Raw genomic sequence first — 14,874 nt, 5'->3', positions numbered from 1 at the left:
CTCTCTCTCTCTCTCTCTCTCTCTCTCTCTCTCTCTCTCTCTCTTTTTCTCTTTTTCTCTTTGTGTGTGTGTGTGTGTGTGTGTGTGTGTGTGTGTGTGTGTGTGTGTGTGTGTGTGTGTGTGTTCAGTACATTGGGTATCTTCTGCTGATAAGATGTACTGTAATTGTAAACTTGACTCATTCCACATCATAGTGAAAGGTTGCAATTATGATCCATGAAACATGTAAATGATAAATAGTTATTCTCAAAATATAAATATTCCGCTAAATTTATACACATGTTATAGATCCTACAGTAACCATATAAGCATAAGTTGAGCAACACAATTGCCATTGCTAGCATGCCTTTCTCCTGTATGGAAGACAATGTATTATGTGATGGAAAATTTTGTATTGTGTGAGACAGCACTGTGCTATTATTATAGCGTTTGATGGAGTAAACATGCTAACATTTCCATTACATGCACACGCACACGCACACGCACACACACACACACACACACACACACACACACACACACACACACACACTCTTGCTTGACTAAACTGGTCATATAAACTACTCTGTGTGTCACAGTTCTCTTCAATGTATACGGTGATGCAAGAGTGTAGCTTGATGTTACTGTGTAGAGGGCAGGGAGATCTGTACAAATTGGGAGATAAAAAAATTACTAAAGAAAATAAAGCCAAACAGGACCTGAAGAGGCACAAGGAAGGCTAGGGCTAGAATAAAAGGCAAGATGTAGGATAGTGACAAAGAATAGTGTGTGGGACTGAATGCTCAGGAAGTGCTAGGGATATTTCAAGACAGCTTACGAAATCCATTATGTGCTCTACAACAGGATGATACAATTTGATCTTTGTATTGGTTCACTGGAGGCTGTTATGCAAATAAACAACTACTTTAATGGCATTCTTAAACAGTAGAGTTAGTACACATCATATATGCTAGAAAGAGACATGCATGTCACAGGACACCTCGGCTGTTCGTAGGGGTATCAAGTGGAGGTAGATGTTCTACATGAATGGTCCGGAGTCATACATAGCATGTGTGGTTGACAGAATACCGCTCTGGGTGCTATAGGAAGAATCATGGTTAAGCTGTTCAATTTAGATTATGCTAAAAATCTGTGACAGACGTGAGAGAATGGGGTTTGAGCTGTTACTCTCCATGATGGTACTCTATGATAAAGGGGCTGCTTTTTTATGATTAGTTAACAGTGTTGCTAAAAGATATAATGGAAACAGATGGATGCAGCATTGCAAAGTGGTTCACAAAACAGGTTTGTTAGGTACAAATTATCTGAACATTTGATCTTCAAACAAAAAGGGAAATTATGAAAACTGGTGTAACACATTGTATTTATAAGAAAGGAAGTACCATATTTGGAATCAACATGACAATAAGAGAGGTAATGTACTATGACAGCAAGATCATAGCCACTGGGAATATTGATGTTCAGTGATAAGCAAAGACCCACTTACAAGGGGAGGCCGCCAATTGTGAAATTCAGATTCGATTCATACTGCGCATAATAAAAGCTCATGGCCAGAGGTGTACTGTGGCAAAGCACCAAGATGCACTTCTCAGCCGTTGTCGAGAAAATCGACAGTTAAAAGAAACCGTTGCGGTGAAATACTCTCTACGATGTATAATTTCCCATAGCGTCGTGGCGCAGCGGTAAGCACTCGGGTTCATAATCCAAAGGTCGCCGGATCGAATCTTGCGCCATGCAACCTTTTTTTTTTTTAGTATTTTTTTTTGTAATTCTCATATATATATATATATATATATATATATAGGGAAACATTCCACATGGGAAAAATATATCTAAAAAGAAAGATGATGAGACTTACCAAACAAAAGCGCTGGCAGGTCGATAGACACACAAACATACACACAAAATTCTAGCTTTCGCACCCAACGGTTGCCTCGTCAGGAAAGAGGGAAGGAGAGGGAAAGACAAAAGGATTTGGGTTTTAAGGGAGAGGGTAAGGAGTCATTCCAATCCCGGGAGCGGAAAGACTTACCTTAGGGGGAAAAAAGGACAGGTATACACTCGCACACACTCACATATCCATCCGCATATACACAGACACAAGCAGACATTTCTAAAGGCAAAGAGTTTGGGCGGAAGTACAGAGGCAAAGATGATGTTGAAAGACAGGTGAGGTATGAGCGGCGGCAAATTGAAATTAGAAATTAGCGCAGATTGAGGCCTGGCGGGTAGCGAGAAGAGAGGATATGCTGAAGGGCAAGTTCCCATCTCCGGAGTTCTGACAGGTTGGTGTTAGTGGGAAGTATCCAGATAACCCGGACGGTGTAACACTGTGCCAAGATGTGCTGGCTGTGCACCAAGGCATGTTTAGCCACAGGGTGATCCTCATTACCAACAAACACTGTCTGCCTGTGTCCATTCATGCGAATGGACAGTTTGTTGCTGGTCATTCCCACATAGAAAGCTTCACAGTGTAGGCAGGTCAGTTGGTAAATCATGTGGGTGCTTTCACACGTGGCTCTGCCTTTGATTGTGTACACCTTCCAGGTTACAGGACTGGAATAGGTGGTGGTGGGAGGGTGCATGGGACAGGTTTTACACCGGGGGCGGTTACAGGGGTAGGAGCCAGAGGGTAGGGAAGGTGGTTTGGGGATTTCATAGTGATGAACTAAGAGGTCACGAAGGTTAGGTGGACGGCAGAAAGACACTCTTGGTGGAGTGGGGAGGATTTCATGAAGGATGGATCTCATTTCAGGGCAGGATTTGAGGAAGTCATATCCCTGCTGGAGAACCACATTCAGAATCTGATCCAGTCCCGGAAAGTATCCTGTCACAAGTGGGGCACTTTTGGGGTTCTTCTGTGGAAGGTTCCGGGTTTGAGGAAGTGGCTCTGGTTATTTGCTTCTGTACCAGGTCGGGAGGGTAGTTACAGGATGCAAAAGCTGTTTTCAGGTTGTTGGTGTAATGGTTCAAGGATTCCGGACTGGAGCAGATTCGTTTGCCACGAAGACCTAGGCTGTAGAGAAGGGACCGTTTGATGTGGAATGGGTGGCAGCTGTCATAATGGAGGTAATGTTGCTTGTTGGTGGGTTTGATGTGGACGGACGTGTGAAGCTGGCCATTGGACAGGTGGAGGTCAACGTCAAGGAAAGTGGCATGGGATTTAGAGTAGGACCAGGTGAATCTGATGGAACCAAAGGAGTTGAGGTTGGAGAGGAAATTCTGGAGTTCTTCTTCACTGTGAGTCCAGATCATGAAAATGTCATCAATAAATCTGTACCAAACTTTGGGTTGGCAGGCCTGGGTAACCAAGAAGGCTTCCTCTAAGCGACCCATGAATAGGCTGGCGTACAAGGGGGCCATCCTGGTACCCATGGCTGTTCCCTTTAATTGTTGGTATGTCTGGCCTTCAAAAGTGAAGAAGTTGTGGGTCAGGATGAAGCTGGCTAAGGTAATGAGGAAAGAGGTTTTAGGTAGGGCGGCAGGTGATCGGCATGAAAGGAAGTGCTCCATCGCAGCGAGGCCCTGGACATGCGGAATATTTGTGTATAAGGAAGTGGCATCAATGGTTACAAGGATGGTTTCCGGGGGTAACAGACTGAGTAGGGATTTCAGGCATCGTTGCCTCTGCACTTCTGCCTCGACTGGCATCTCTGCCGAAACTCTTTGTCTTTAAATATGTCTGCTTGTGTCTGTATATGTGTGGATGGATATGTGTGTGTGTGCGCGTGTGTATACCTGTCCCTTTTTCCCCCTAAGGTAAGTCTTTCCGCTCCCGGGACTGGAATGACTCCTTACCCTCTCCCTTAAAACCCACATCCTTTCGTCTTTCCCTCTCCTTCCCTCTTTCCTGATGAGGTAACAGTTTGTTGCAAAAGCTTGAATTTTGTGTGTATGTTTGTGTTCGTTTGTGTGTCTGTCGACCTGCCAGCACTTTCATTTGGTAAGTCACATCATCTTTGTTTTTAGGTGTATATATAGAGGGAAACATTCCACGTGGGAAAAATATATCTAAAAAGAAAGATGATGAGACTTACCAAACAAAAGCGCTGGCAGGTCGATAGACACACAAACATACACACAAAATTCTAGCTTTCGCAACCAACGGTTGCCTCGTCAGGAAAGAGGGAAGGAGAGGGAAAGACAAAAGGATTTGGGTTTTAAGGGAGAGGGTAAGGAGTCATTCCAATCCCAGGAGCGGAAAGACTTACCTTAGGGGGAAAAAAGGACGGTATACGCGCGCGCGCCCACACACATCCATCCGCATATACACAGACACAAGCAGATATATAAAAAATTACAAAAAGCAAATACTAAAAAAAAAAAAGTTGCATGGCCAGAGATTCGATCCGGCGACCTTCGGATTACGAATCCGAGCACTTACGCTGTGCCACGACGCTGTAGGAAATTACAAATCATAGAGAGTATTTCACCGCAACTTTTTCTTTTAACTGTCGATTTTCTCGACAACGGCTGAGAAGTGCATCTTCATGCTTTGCCACATTACACCTCTGGCCATGAGCTTTTATTATGCGCAGTATGAATCGAATCTGAATTTCACAATTGGCGGCCTCCCCTTGTTAGTAAAGGGACAGGAGTTCAAAGATACTGGATGAAGTAGCTGGTGTCATTAATGTGGGGAAATGTACAATAATAGAATGAAGATGAAGATGATGGTAGATGAGGATGAGCTAAACAAAGTTTTTTTTTCTTTTTTACAGAATCTGGATCTCATCTCCAATCCATTCAGATGGTGTTGACTAAACAAGCAGAGGCAGCAGCTGTTGATTCAAATACACTTGCTTACAATAAAAGATACTTGCAGGATCAGGGAAAGGATGTGCTTGTATTGGACAGCATAGGGCCATTACCACCATATCCCATTGTCGTCAACTCGCGTATGGACGGTGAGTTACTTGTCTAACTAGTAGAAGACTTTCATCAAATCAATACAATCTGTCAGTCAGACTTTGTGTGACTTTCTCCTGTGCAAATTATGTCTTCAAAGAATATGTACACAACATGCAGATCATTTTGAGGAAAATTAGATTACAATTATAAAACATGTAGACTTAAACTCTGTGGGAATGGAATGACACAGCAGCTGGCAATGAATTTCATAGTTGAAGTATGTGGGGCAGTATGATTCTTGTGGACAAAAGCTCTAAATTGCACGCTGATTCACCACAAAATTCTGGCAGCATATGGACCAAATGGACGATGCATCCATCCATAGTTAATCAGTACCAACAATCTGACCAACGTCGCCCACACAGGGGCGATGCTGACCGAGATGTGAGGTCACTGACATCGACAACAGACAATGATACCCAGATAACTTGAGGAGCTGATTCACAGCTGTTGCAGATTTTCTGATGATGAGGGCTTTACTACAATGGTTCTCAACTGGCTCTGTGACCAAAGAGCAGATTTATATCATTGAGGAATTGAACGAGTTTGAGTGCTCCAATCGTTGTTTACAAAGACATGGTGGATTATGTTGAAAAATAGTGTCATCTATTTGTGTCATTTGGAAGTGTGGTCCAGCATTCAGCAAAAGTTACTTGGCTTTCCATAATAAGTGCAACTTACTTTTCAAAGTCCCCTCGTAGAAACACTGATTACAGTTACGTGAATTCTAAGTTAGGAAACAAAAGTGTATTTGAGAATAAGCTCACCATGTTGGTGCAGACACAGCCAGTTGTGCGTGTGCGTGTGCATGTGCGCGCGCGCGGGAGCAATGAAATACATCAAAAGAAATGGGAAATCAAATGGCAACAGGAGTTTACATCATTAGAAACAGAAGGTCGATTCATAAAATAGTGTTTTACAGCAACCTCTGATCAGAGATATGATGTGTGTTGTAATGGATTTGCTATCAAGAGATACAGATAAAGAGATATAGAATTGGTCTACATTTTTATTACCTCATTTTCACTTTTCAATTATTGTATGATGAAACATGTAGATTCTACAGAGCAGTTGCAAAATGTATTTTAATAGACCAAATAAAATTATTCTAAGAAAATTATAGGCAGAGAAAATGAAAGAAAGATTAACAATAAATTTTGGAAGGACTGTTTTAAAAGATGTGAGGTAAGAAAGTGGCAGAAGGGGTAGTAAATAAGTCAGAGATTAAGAATGGCAATCAGAAAAGTAAGTGTAGTGAAGACACTGTCCACAATCAACGTTCAAAGGAAATGAATTGTGAAAGTGAAATGGAAGAAAAAAATTGGACAAAAATACACACACACAGACACACACTGCAGGCAGTGTGGGGAAAAAAAGAGAGAAGTACAAAGCTGAACAGAGAGGCAGACAGAATCATTCTTCTCCCACACACTAATCAACGTCGAAACCGTTCCATCACAAGGCATTTCTTCTTTATTTTTCCTAGTCTACATCTCTCCCCTATTCTTTACAGCACCTATTTATTTAGCCACTCTACATACCTAGCTAAACACATACAACTCCACACTTACATCCAAAATGCTTCCAGCCTCCTTTTGTCTGTTCTTCTCAAGGTCTTTGTTTCAGCTACATAGAGTGCCACACTCCAGACAAAACACTAAGCCAAGTTTTTCCTGAGCTCTTTATCTAGCTTTTCAAACAATAAGTTTCTCTTTTTATTGAAAGCTTCATTGGATAAATAAGAAAGAAAGAGGCAAGAACAACAGAGATTAGACTAGGTTGAGGCCAACTGCTTAGTGATTCTAGTTGCTTAAATCATGAATTGGGTGGGCAAAATGATATCTCCATCTATATTTCTGAGTGTATATTGCAATTGGATATTAAATTTTATGGGTACAAACTGTTCTTATGCATTTAGTCTTTGATAGATTTGTATTATTCATGCAAAAATGTTGAACAGATTCCTCATGAGCTAGTTTGTAGGGGGATATCCAAAAGCAAACAGAAGTATTCAACTGCAAATCCCATATCACACCGAACATTAACAAAATTTCATAAGCTTCAAAATGGTGTCCAGTTTATAAAGTTATTGACTTCACAGTTATTGTTTCACCTATTCTGTATCTTGAAAATATTTAAGTTTTATGTCTTTCTATCAGGAAAAAGACACAGGGCAGCAGACCCAGTGGGCAGAGTAGGCATAAAATAATTGTCCTTTTGTTTTAGCCAAAAATTCTCTCACACTCAATGCTGTTTGGTACAAAGCATTGTCCTTGTAAAGAAGCCACACTTGATTACCACAATGCAGGCAATTTCATTAGTATAGAAAGGAGTCGAAATACATGGGCATCCACATATTTAACAATTTTTCAGAGCATATTGAATACCTTGTGGGTAATGTAGTGGCATTAAAGGTGCAACTCAAGAGATTTCTGCTTGGCAGCTACTACTCAACTGATCAGCAAATCCACAGAAACTCTTACAATTAATGTATTATGTTATATTATAATTAATTTCAGCACTACAATACTGTATTTTATAAATGCATTTCATTATATTGCATCTAAATATGTATGTGCTTGACTTCTTTCCAAATTAGAGAGACCCCTCTCCATAAGATCCATAGAACATTATTTATTTAATGTAATGTTCGCAGCTTTACAATATAGAAATTCAACCCACATAAATTATTCAAAATAGAAGCAGCAAACAAGTACTGATAAAACTGCCTTCCTTTTACAGGTGAACTTAAGGAAACAATTGTTAGAGCACTGAAAAGTTTTGACAAGAGTGAAATATGGCAAACAAAATTTGCTCAATATGGTATACAGAAATTTGTGACAAACCATGTGGATTCATATGACAAGCTTCGAACTGTAACAGAGTACATAAGAGATCTAAATCATGCCATACGTTATTACTGATATCAAGTTTTCATTATCTTGCTGGCTTGTTTGGCAAAGGAGGAAATGAGCCAATGTCCTACTTTAAGTGTTTATATGTCTCTTAATGACTTATATATTATTTTATTTATGAATGTTACAGTAATAAACAACATAGTTTTATTAATATTTGTAACATTATTATTTTACATTTCCTGATACTTAACAGTATTGCAAATATTTTCTTTTCAAAAGTAAAGTTTCAATAATAAATCTTCATCACCCCTCATTTTCATGACAGGTGGATATTTCTCCCAATCTTTCGAAATCTACTCCTCTTCCCATCCTGAAGAACTAACTAACTGTTCCAAATGCAATGAATAGTCCTTTTTACTATTAAATGTCTCTACTGGCAGTATGGGACCCAACCCTCAGAACGTAAGTACTTTTCAGTCATTCTATCCCCTCTCAGTTTTACAAATAATAAATCTTCCTGCACCCTTGTCTGTATCCACAAAATTCCCATCACAACCTAAGTGTTGATCTATATGATAGAGGAAGATTATCACCTACCTATAGAGGGTTTCAGAAACCAGATAAACTGATCAAGTTTTAATATTAAATTACTAAATGAGATAGAAATTTTACTCATTAAGAGCTTAATTCAAGAAGACCATGACTTATGAGCGGCATTTTCTAAAATTTTCTCCTTTTTAATGTCACTAATCTGAATAAGAAAAATTATTTTCCCCACTTTACTTACAAGGGTAGCGTCTGAAATGCAGGTCACTGATTTTGATCAAGTTTTGCGAGGACATTCTACATTGAAAATGAAGACGTGTGTCTTCTTTTTGCCAGAAAGTTGATGATGGAAAATTGTATTTTCAGTGTTATACATAGAAAGATCATCTAAAAAATATTTTTTATTAATATAGTATGGGGTACAAAGTTAATGATGTTTGAATTATTAATGTTTTTGCATTTTCATGGTGTAGCCTGAGAGTTTAGGGGTCTAGCAGAGTGAGGTTAGTGATCGTGGCAGTCTGCTGTCCAGTTAATCCATAAATGTTGTTCACAAATTCAGGGTGTCCAGATCGAGAGCTCCTTGGCAAGTGAACATGACTTGATCAAATTGTTTCATATCACTGTCAATTTGTGTGTGTGTGTGTGTGTGTGTGTGTGTGTGTGTGTAAGTGAACTATCAAAATAGTGGAACATCAACAACCTTCGACAAGTATTCCAGTGGAATGTGAAGTTCAAAATGTTGAAAATGTTGCTGATGTTGGTAAAAACAAAAGTGAAGAAAGCAAACAAGAACTCACTGATGCCAAACAAATTTTCTCGTATTTGTTTTGTGACAATGACTTTGTGTCAGTTGTGAGTACATTCATTTCTGAAAGATTTCATTTAATCGGCAGTGAATTGTATCAATGCTTTTGACTGAGAAATGTAGAAGTCAAAGAGATTGTTTATGAAATGAAATCGACACACTTCCAGATTTTGTCAAAGTTACCAATATCACTGACGATTCAAGTGTGTCAATGTCATCACATGTGAAATCAGGGTGAGAAAATGAAGATTCAGGGTAGGAACCAGAATCAAAGAGATGTAAGGCATGGGAGCAGATACCATTGGATGTCAAAATAACTGCACTTACGCTGGCAAAATCAAATCCAAACCAAGGGACCAGCTTCCAGGTTGACGAGGAAGGACTTATTGAAGAGATGGGAAACAGTCTCCCAAACACAAGGATCCATAGTTGATAAATTAAATGCAATTGATAAATGGATGATCAAAAGATTTGTTGAAACCAGGGAATGTGGAGAACATCTAACAATAACTACTACTACTACTACTACTACTACTATTACTCTTCAGCAGTGGGCAACAACAACAAGTATGCACTATAAATCAGAGGACAGTTATTTTCAGTTAACAGCATCATCATCACAGGCAGAGAGATTCAAATTAAGACAGAATATGCCACTGTCACGACACAAAATACATTTCCAAGAAAGAAGTGACATCGACCGAAAAAGCACTCGAAGCTGTTGAGCTCTTTCAGTGGCAGACAAAAACCTGGATTGCAACCTATGTCCAAGATTTCGTCATTAACACCAACCAAACAGGATGTAAATATAGTGTCAATATAAAATGTACTTGTTTGATGCATCGAGGCAAGAAGAAAATGTTTGTGGCAGCTGGTACTGTGAATAAAATGACACTCATACATTGCACAGTATTCTATTACAGCATCTGGAAAACTGCTGCTGACAGTGTTCTTATGTTGGCAAGAACGCAATGAAAAGTCCGGTCCAAATGTCCCACAAGAACTTGATGCTCTCCAGATGGAATTGGAAACATTTTTGTCACATGCTCAAAATTGGGGAAGTTGACTCCCAACTGTATCAATGGTATTTGGATCACATTGTGAGATCTCATGTGCTGCAACATAAATTTTTCCTTACACTTGATTCATGTAGCTGCCAAACTGACATAATGCATTGTGATAGGCCTTTCATAGATGATTATGCTCACCACTTGCACCATGAAAGTGATTCCACTGAAATGTAATTCTCTTCGTCAACCACATGATGTTTATTTTTCAGACAGGTAAAGAATTTCATCACACATCTTCAAAATCATGCAACACTGCAGCAGTGGAGAGAATTTCTTATAGGGTGAATGCTATCAAAATTCATACATTGGTCCACACCTGTTTTTCAAGATAAGCTTTTACACACTCAGTACACATCCAAATGGATATCTAATAATGAAAAATCCAGGGCGGAATAATGACATTATTATGAAAAAACAAAAGACTGCTAAACACATGCGCTTTTGGCTGAAATGTCTTTTCCTAAAGGACGCCTCCCCCGGTACCCGGCTGTTAGAAGGGGGGCAAGTTCTTTCGCATACTCTGTGCAGAATGGAATTGGTATCCCATCAGGTCCAGTGGACTTTCCTCTGTTGAGTGATTCCAGTTGCTTTTCTATTCCTTGGACACTTATTTCAATGTCAGCCATTTTTTCGTTTGTGCGAGGATTTAGAGAAGGAACTGCAGTGCGGTCTTCCTCTGTGAAACAGCTTTGGAAAAAGGTGTTTAGTATTTCAGCGTTACGCGTGTCATCCTCTGTTTCAATGCCTTCATCATTCCGGAGTGTCTGGATATGCTGTTTCGAGCCACTTACTGATTTAACGTAAGACCAGAACTTCCTAGGATTTTCTGTCAAGTCGGTACATAGAATTTTACTTTCGAATTCACTGAACGCTTCACGCATAGCCCTCCTTACGCTAACTTCGACTTCGTTTAGCTTCTGTTTGTCAGAGAGGTTTTGGCTGCGTTTAAACTTGGAGTGAAGCTCTCTTCACTTTTGCAGTAGTTTCCTAACTTTGTTGTTGTACCACGGTGGGTTTTTCCCGTCCCTCACAGTTTTACTCGGCACGTACCTGTCTAAAATGCATTTTATGATTGCCTTGAACATTTTCCATAAACACTCAACATTGTCAGTGTCGGAACAGAAATTTTCGTTTTGATCTGTTAGGTAGTCTGAAATCTGCCTTCTATTACTCTTGCTATACAGATAAACCTTCCTCCCTTTTTTTATATTCCTATTAACTTCCATATTCAGGGATGCTGCAACGGCCTTATGATCACTGATTCCCTGTTCTGCACTTACAGAGTCGAAAAGTTCGGGTCTGTTTGTTATCAGTAGGTCCAAGATGTTATCTCCATGAGTCGGTTCTCTGTTTAATTGCTCGAGGCAGTTTTCGGATAGTGCACTCAGTATAATGTCACTCGATGCTCTGTCCCTACCACCCATCCTAAACATCTGAGTGTCCCAGTCTATATCTGGTAAATTGAAATCTCCACCTAAGACTATAACATGCTGAGAGAATTTATGTGAAATGTATTCCAAATTTTCTCTCAGTTGTTCTGCCACTAATGCTGCTGAGTTGGGAGGTCGGTAAAAGGAGTCAACTATTAACCTATCTCGGTTATTGAGTGTAACCTCCACCCGTAATAATTCACAGGAACTATCCACTTCTACTTCACTACAGGATAAACTACTACTAACAGCAACAAACATGCCACCGCCAGTTGCATGCAATCTATCCTTTCTAAACACCGTCTGTGCCTTTGTAAAAATTTCGGCAGAATTTATCTCTGGCTTCAGCCAGCATAGGGTAGCTAGGAGCTGTTGGGGGCTTAGATGGGTGATTGGGGGGGGGGGGAGGGGGCGGGGGGGAAGGGCCCTCAGGGGGGGGGGGCAGAAAAGGAGAGAAGTAGAGGAGGGATAGCAATACTGTGGGTACATTAGTGGAATAGAAAGCTGTGTAGCACTGGAATGGGAGAGGGGAAGGGGATGGTGGGTGAAGGACAGGGTCTAATGAAGGTTGAGGCCAGGGAGATTACAGGAATGAAGGTTTAGGCCAGGAGGGTTATGGAAATGAATGTTGATGCCAGGGGGGGGGGGGGAGTTACAGGACCATAGGATGTGTTGCAGGAAGATCTCTCACTTGTGCAGTTCAGAAAAGCTGGTGTTGGTAGGAAGAATCCAGACGGCACATGCTGTGAAGCAGTCACTGAAGTGAAGAACGTTGTGTTGGGCAGTCTGCTTGGCAACTGTGTGGTGCAGCTGTCGGTGACCATTCATGGGGTCAGACAGCACAGCACAGCACAGCACAGTATAGAAGGCAGCACAGTGGTTGCAGCTTAGTTTGTGCAGCACATGACTGCTTTCACAGGCAGCTCGGCCTTTAATGGCTTATTTGACATGTTTGACCAGACTGCAGTAGATGGTGTTAGGGGGATGAATGGGAAGGGCCTTCCATCTACGTCTATTACAGGGATATGAGCCATGAGGCAAGGGGTTGGAAGCAGGACTAACATAGGGATGGAGGAAGATATTGTGTAGGTGTGTGGCAAAATACCACTGTGGGAGGGGTGGGAAGAGTAGTCGATAGAACAGTCCTCGTTTCAGAGCACGACAAGACATGGCTGAAAGCGTGATGGAGAATGTGCTTCAGTTGCTCCAGATGTGAATGGTACTGAGCCACGAGGGGAATTCTCTTTTGTGGCTGGACAGTGAGACTGGGAAGTGATGAGTGGCTTGAGAAATAAGGCATGGGAGATCTGTTTCTGTACGAGGTTGGATGGTATTTTCAATCTGTGGAGGCCTCAGTGAGACCTATGGAATATTTGGAGGGATTGCTCATCACTGTCTGTAACAGGCAGAAGACATGTTTTGTTGGTGCTGCACATTTTAGCAATTTTGACCAAGATAAACTCATGCTGCAGTGTTCTTCTTTTGCACGCCAGTGAAGACGTGTGTAAGGAATCAGCTATGTGAAAGATCCGTGCAATACGTGCATTCATTTACATATATGAAAGCCGACATTGGAATTTTCCCTTGTGTGAAATTGCATGTACAAGATTTGTGTGCTGATCTGAAGTTCTAGATTAGCATATTTTACTGTTCATGTCACTTCCATAATCTTTCATTGATTGTATCAATACCCATTTGTGTTGTGATATGTTGTGAAATTTCAAACATTTGCGAGTGCCATAATAAATTCTTATTGTTATTGTCAATTGTATGCTTAAACTTAATTGTGCTCTTTTAAAATTTTTGAGAACAGTAGGCCTATCATTGCGACTCTTCAAGCTTTCCCGATGGATATACGAGGTGTGGCTAGAAAGAAACCGGACTAGTACTGGTGAAACAATAAAACGAATGCAATAAGGCTGAGAGTCGCGTGGCCTGTCACGTGACTCTCGCTCTGCCTACTGCTCGAGTTTCATCTGCCTCCTGCACTCAGTCTGCCCGTGGCGTCTGTTTTAAGTAGTTGACGTTTTGTCTGTGCGTCGGAAAATGTTGAGTGTGCAGAAAGAACAGCGTGTTAACATCAAATTTTGTTTCAAACTAGGAAAATCTGCAAGTGAAACGTTTGTAATGTTACAACAAGTGTACGGCGATGATTGTTTATCGCGAACACAAGTGTTTGAGTGGTTTAAACGATTTAAAGATGGCCGCGAAGACACCAGTGATGACACTCGCACTGGCAGACCATTGTCAGCAAAAACTGATGCAAACATTGAAAAAATCGGTAAACTTGTTCGACAAGATTGCCGTTTAACAATCAGAGCAGTGTCTGAGTTAACAGGAGTTGACAAGGAAAGTGTTAGGCAGATTCTTCCTGAAAGTTTCAACATGAACAAAGTGTGTTCAAAAATGGTTCCAAAGTGTCTCACAATTGAACAGAAGGAACGCCGAAGAATGATTTGTTCTGACATCCTGGAAAACATTGAAAGTGATCCCACCTTCTTACAAAATGTTATTACTTGCGATGAATCGTGGTTTTTTACTTACGATCCCGAAACTAAACGCCAATCGATGCATTGGAAAACTCCTGGTTCTCCACAACAACAAAAAAGCACGAATGTCAAAATCGAAATTCAAGGCAATGATGATTGTTTTTTTTTTTGACATCAAAGGGATTGTGCACATTGATTGGGTACCAGAGGGACAAACAGTGAATCAGCATTACTACATTAGCGTCCTGGCTACCCTACGTGAGCGAGTACGGAGAAAACGGAACGATTTGTGGAGAAAAAAGTCATGGATCTTTCACCAAGACAATGCCCCAGCTCACAGTGCGTTGTCAGTGAAGACGTTTTTGGCAAAACACAACATTCCCATCTTAGATCATCCACCCTACTCACCTGATTTGGTCCCCTGTGGCTCTTTTCTTTTCCCTAAAGTCAAGTCAGCTTTGAAAGGAACTAGATTTGAGACTGTTGAAGCAGTAAAAGAAAAAGCGACGGAAGTAATGTATGGACTTACCGAAAATGATCTGCAGCATTGCTATGAACACTGGAAAATTCGTATGGAGCAGTGTAGAGACCGAGGAGGAGAGTACATTGAAGGAGATAACATGAAATTGTAAATAATTGTAAATAAATGTTTTTTCCAGCATCAGTCCGGTTTTTTTCTAGCCGCACCTCATATTGTAAATAGTCTTCAATGCTGTAAATAGTCAAGCTGATAATCTCATCAACAGGGATGTGGGATTTCAA

General features: G+C 40.6%; 1 protein-coding gene across 1 annotated transcript in view; it reads left to right on the top strand.

The window, feature by feature from the left end:
* The window catches only part of LOC126190448 (uncharacterized), a 167,523-nt gene extending 159,543 nt beyond the window's left edge, over positions 1 to 7,980 (top strand). The window contains exons 5-6 of the mRNA XM_049931022.1: positions 4,722 to 4,907; positions 7,654 to 7,980. Of these exons, the coding sequence (XP_049786979.1) occupies positions 4,722 to 4,907; positions 7,654 to 7,835 (368 nt within the window). The 3' untranslated portion in view covers positions 7,836 to 7,980. The remainder of the gene's footprint in view (positions 1 to 4,721; positions 4,908 to 7,653) is intronic.
* Positions 7,981 to 14,874: the final 6,894 nt, after the last annotated feature.

This window comes from Schistocerca cancellata, chromosome 1, assembly GCF_023864275.1.
Source record: "Schistocerca cancellata isolate TAMUIC-IGC-003103 chromosome 1, iqSchCanc2.1, whole genome shotgun sequence".
NCBI classification, from domain to species: domain Eukaryota; kingdom Metazoa; phylum Arthropoda; class Insecta; order Orthoptera; family Acrididae; genus Schistocerca; species Schistocerca cancellata.
The sequence above is the reverse complement of the archived record's forward strand: the minus strand, read 5'-3'. Positions and strand labels throughout refer to the sequence as shown.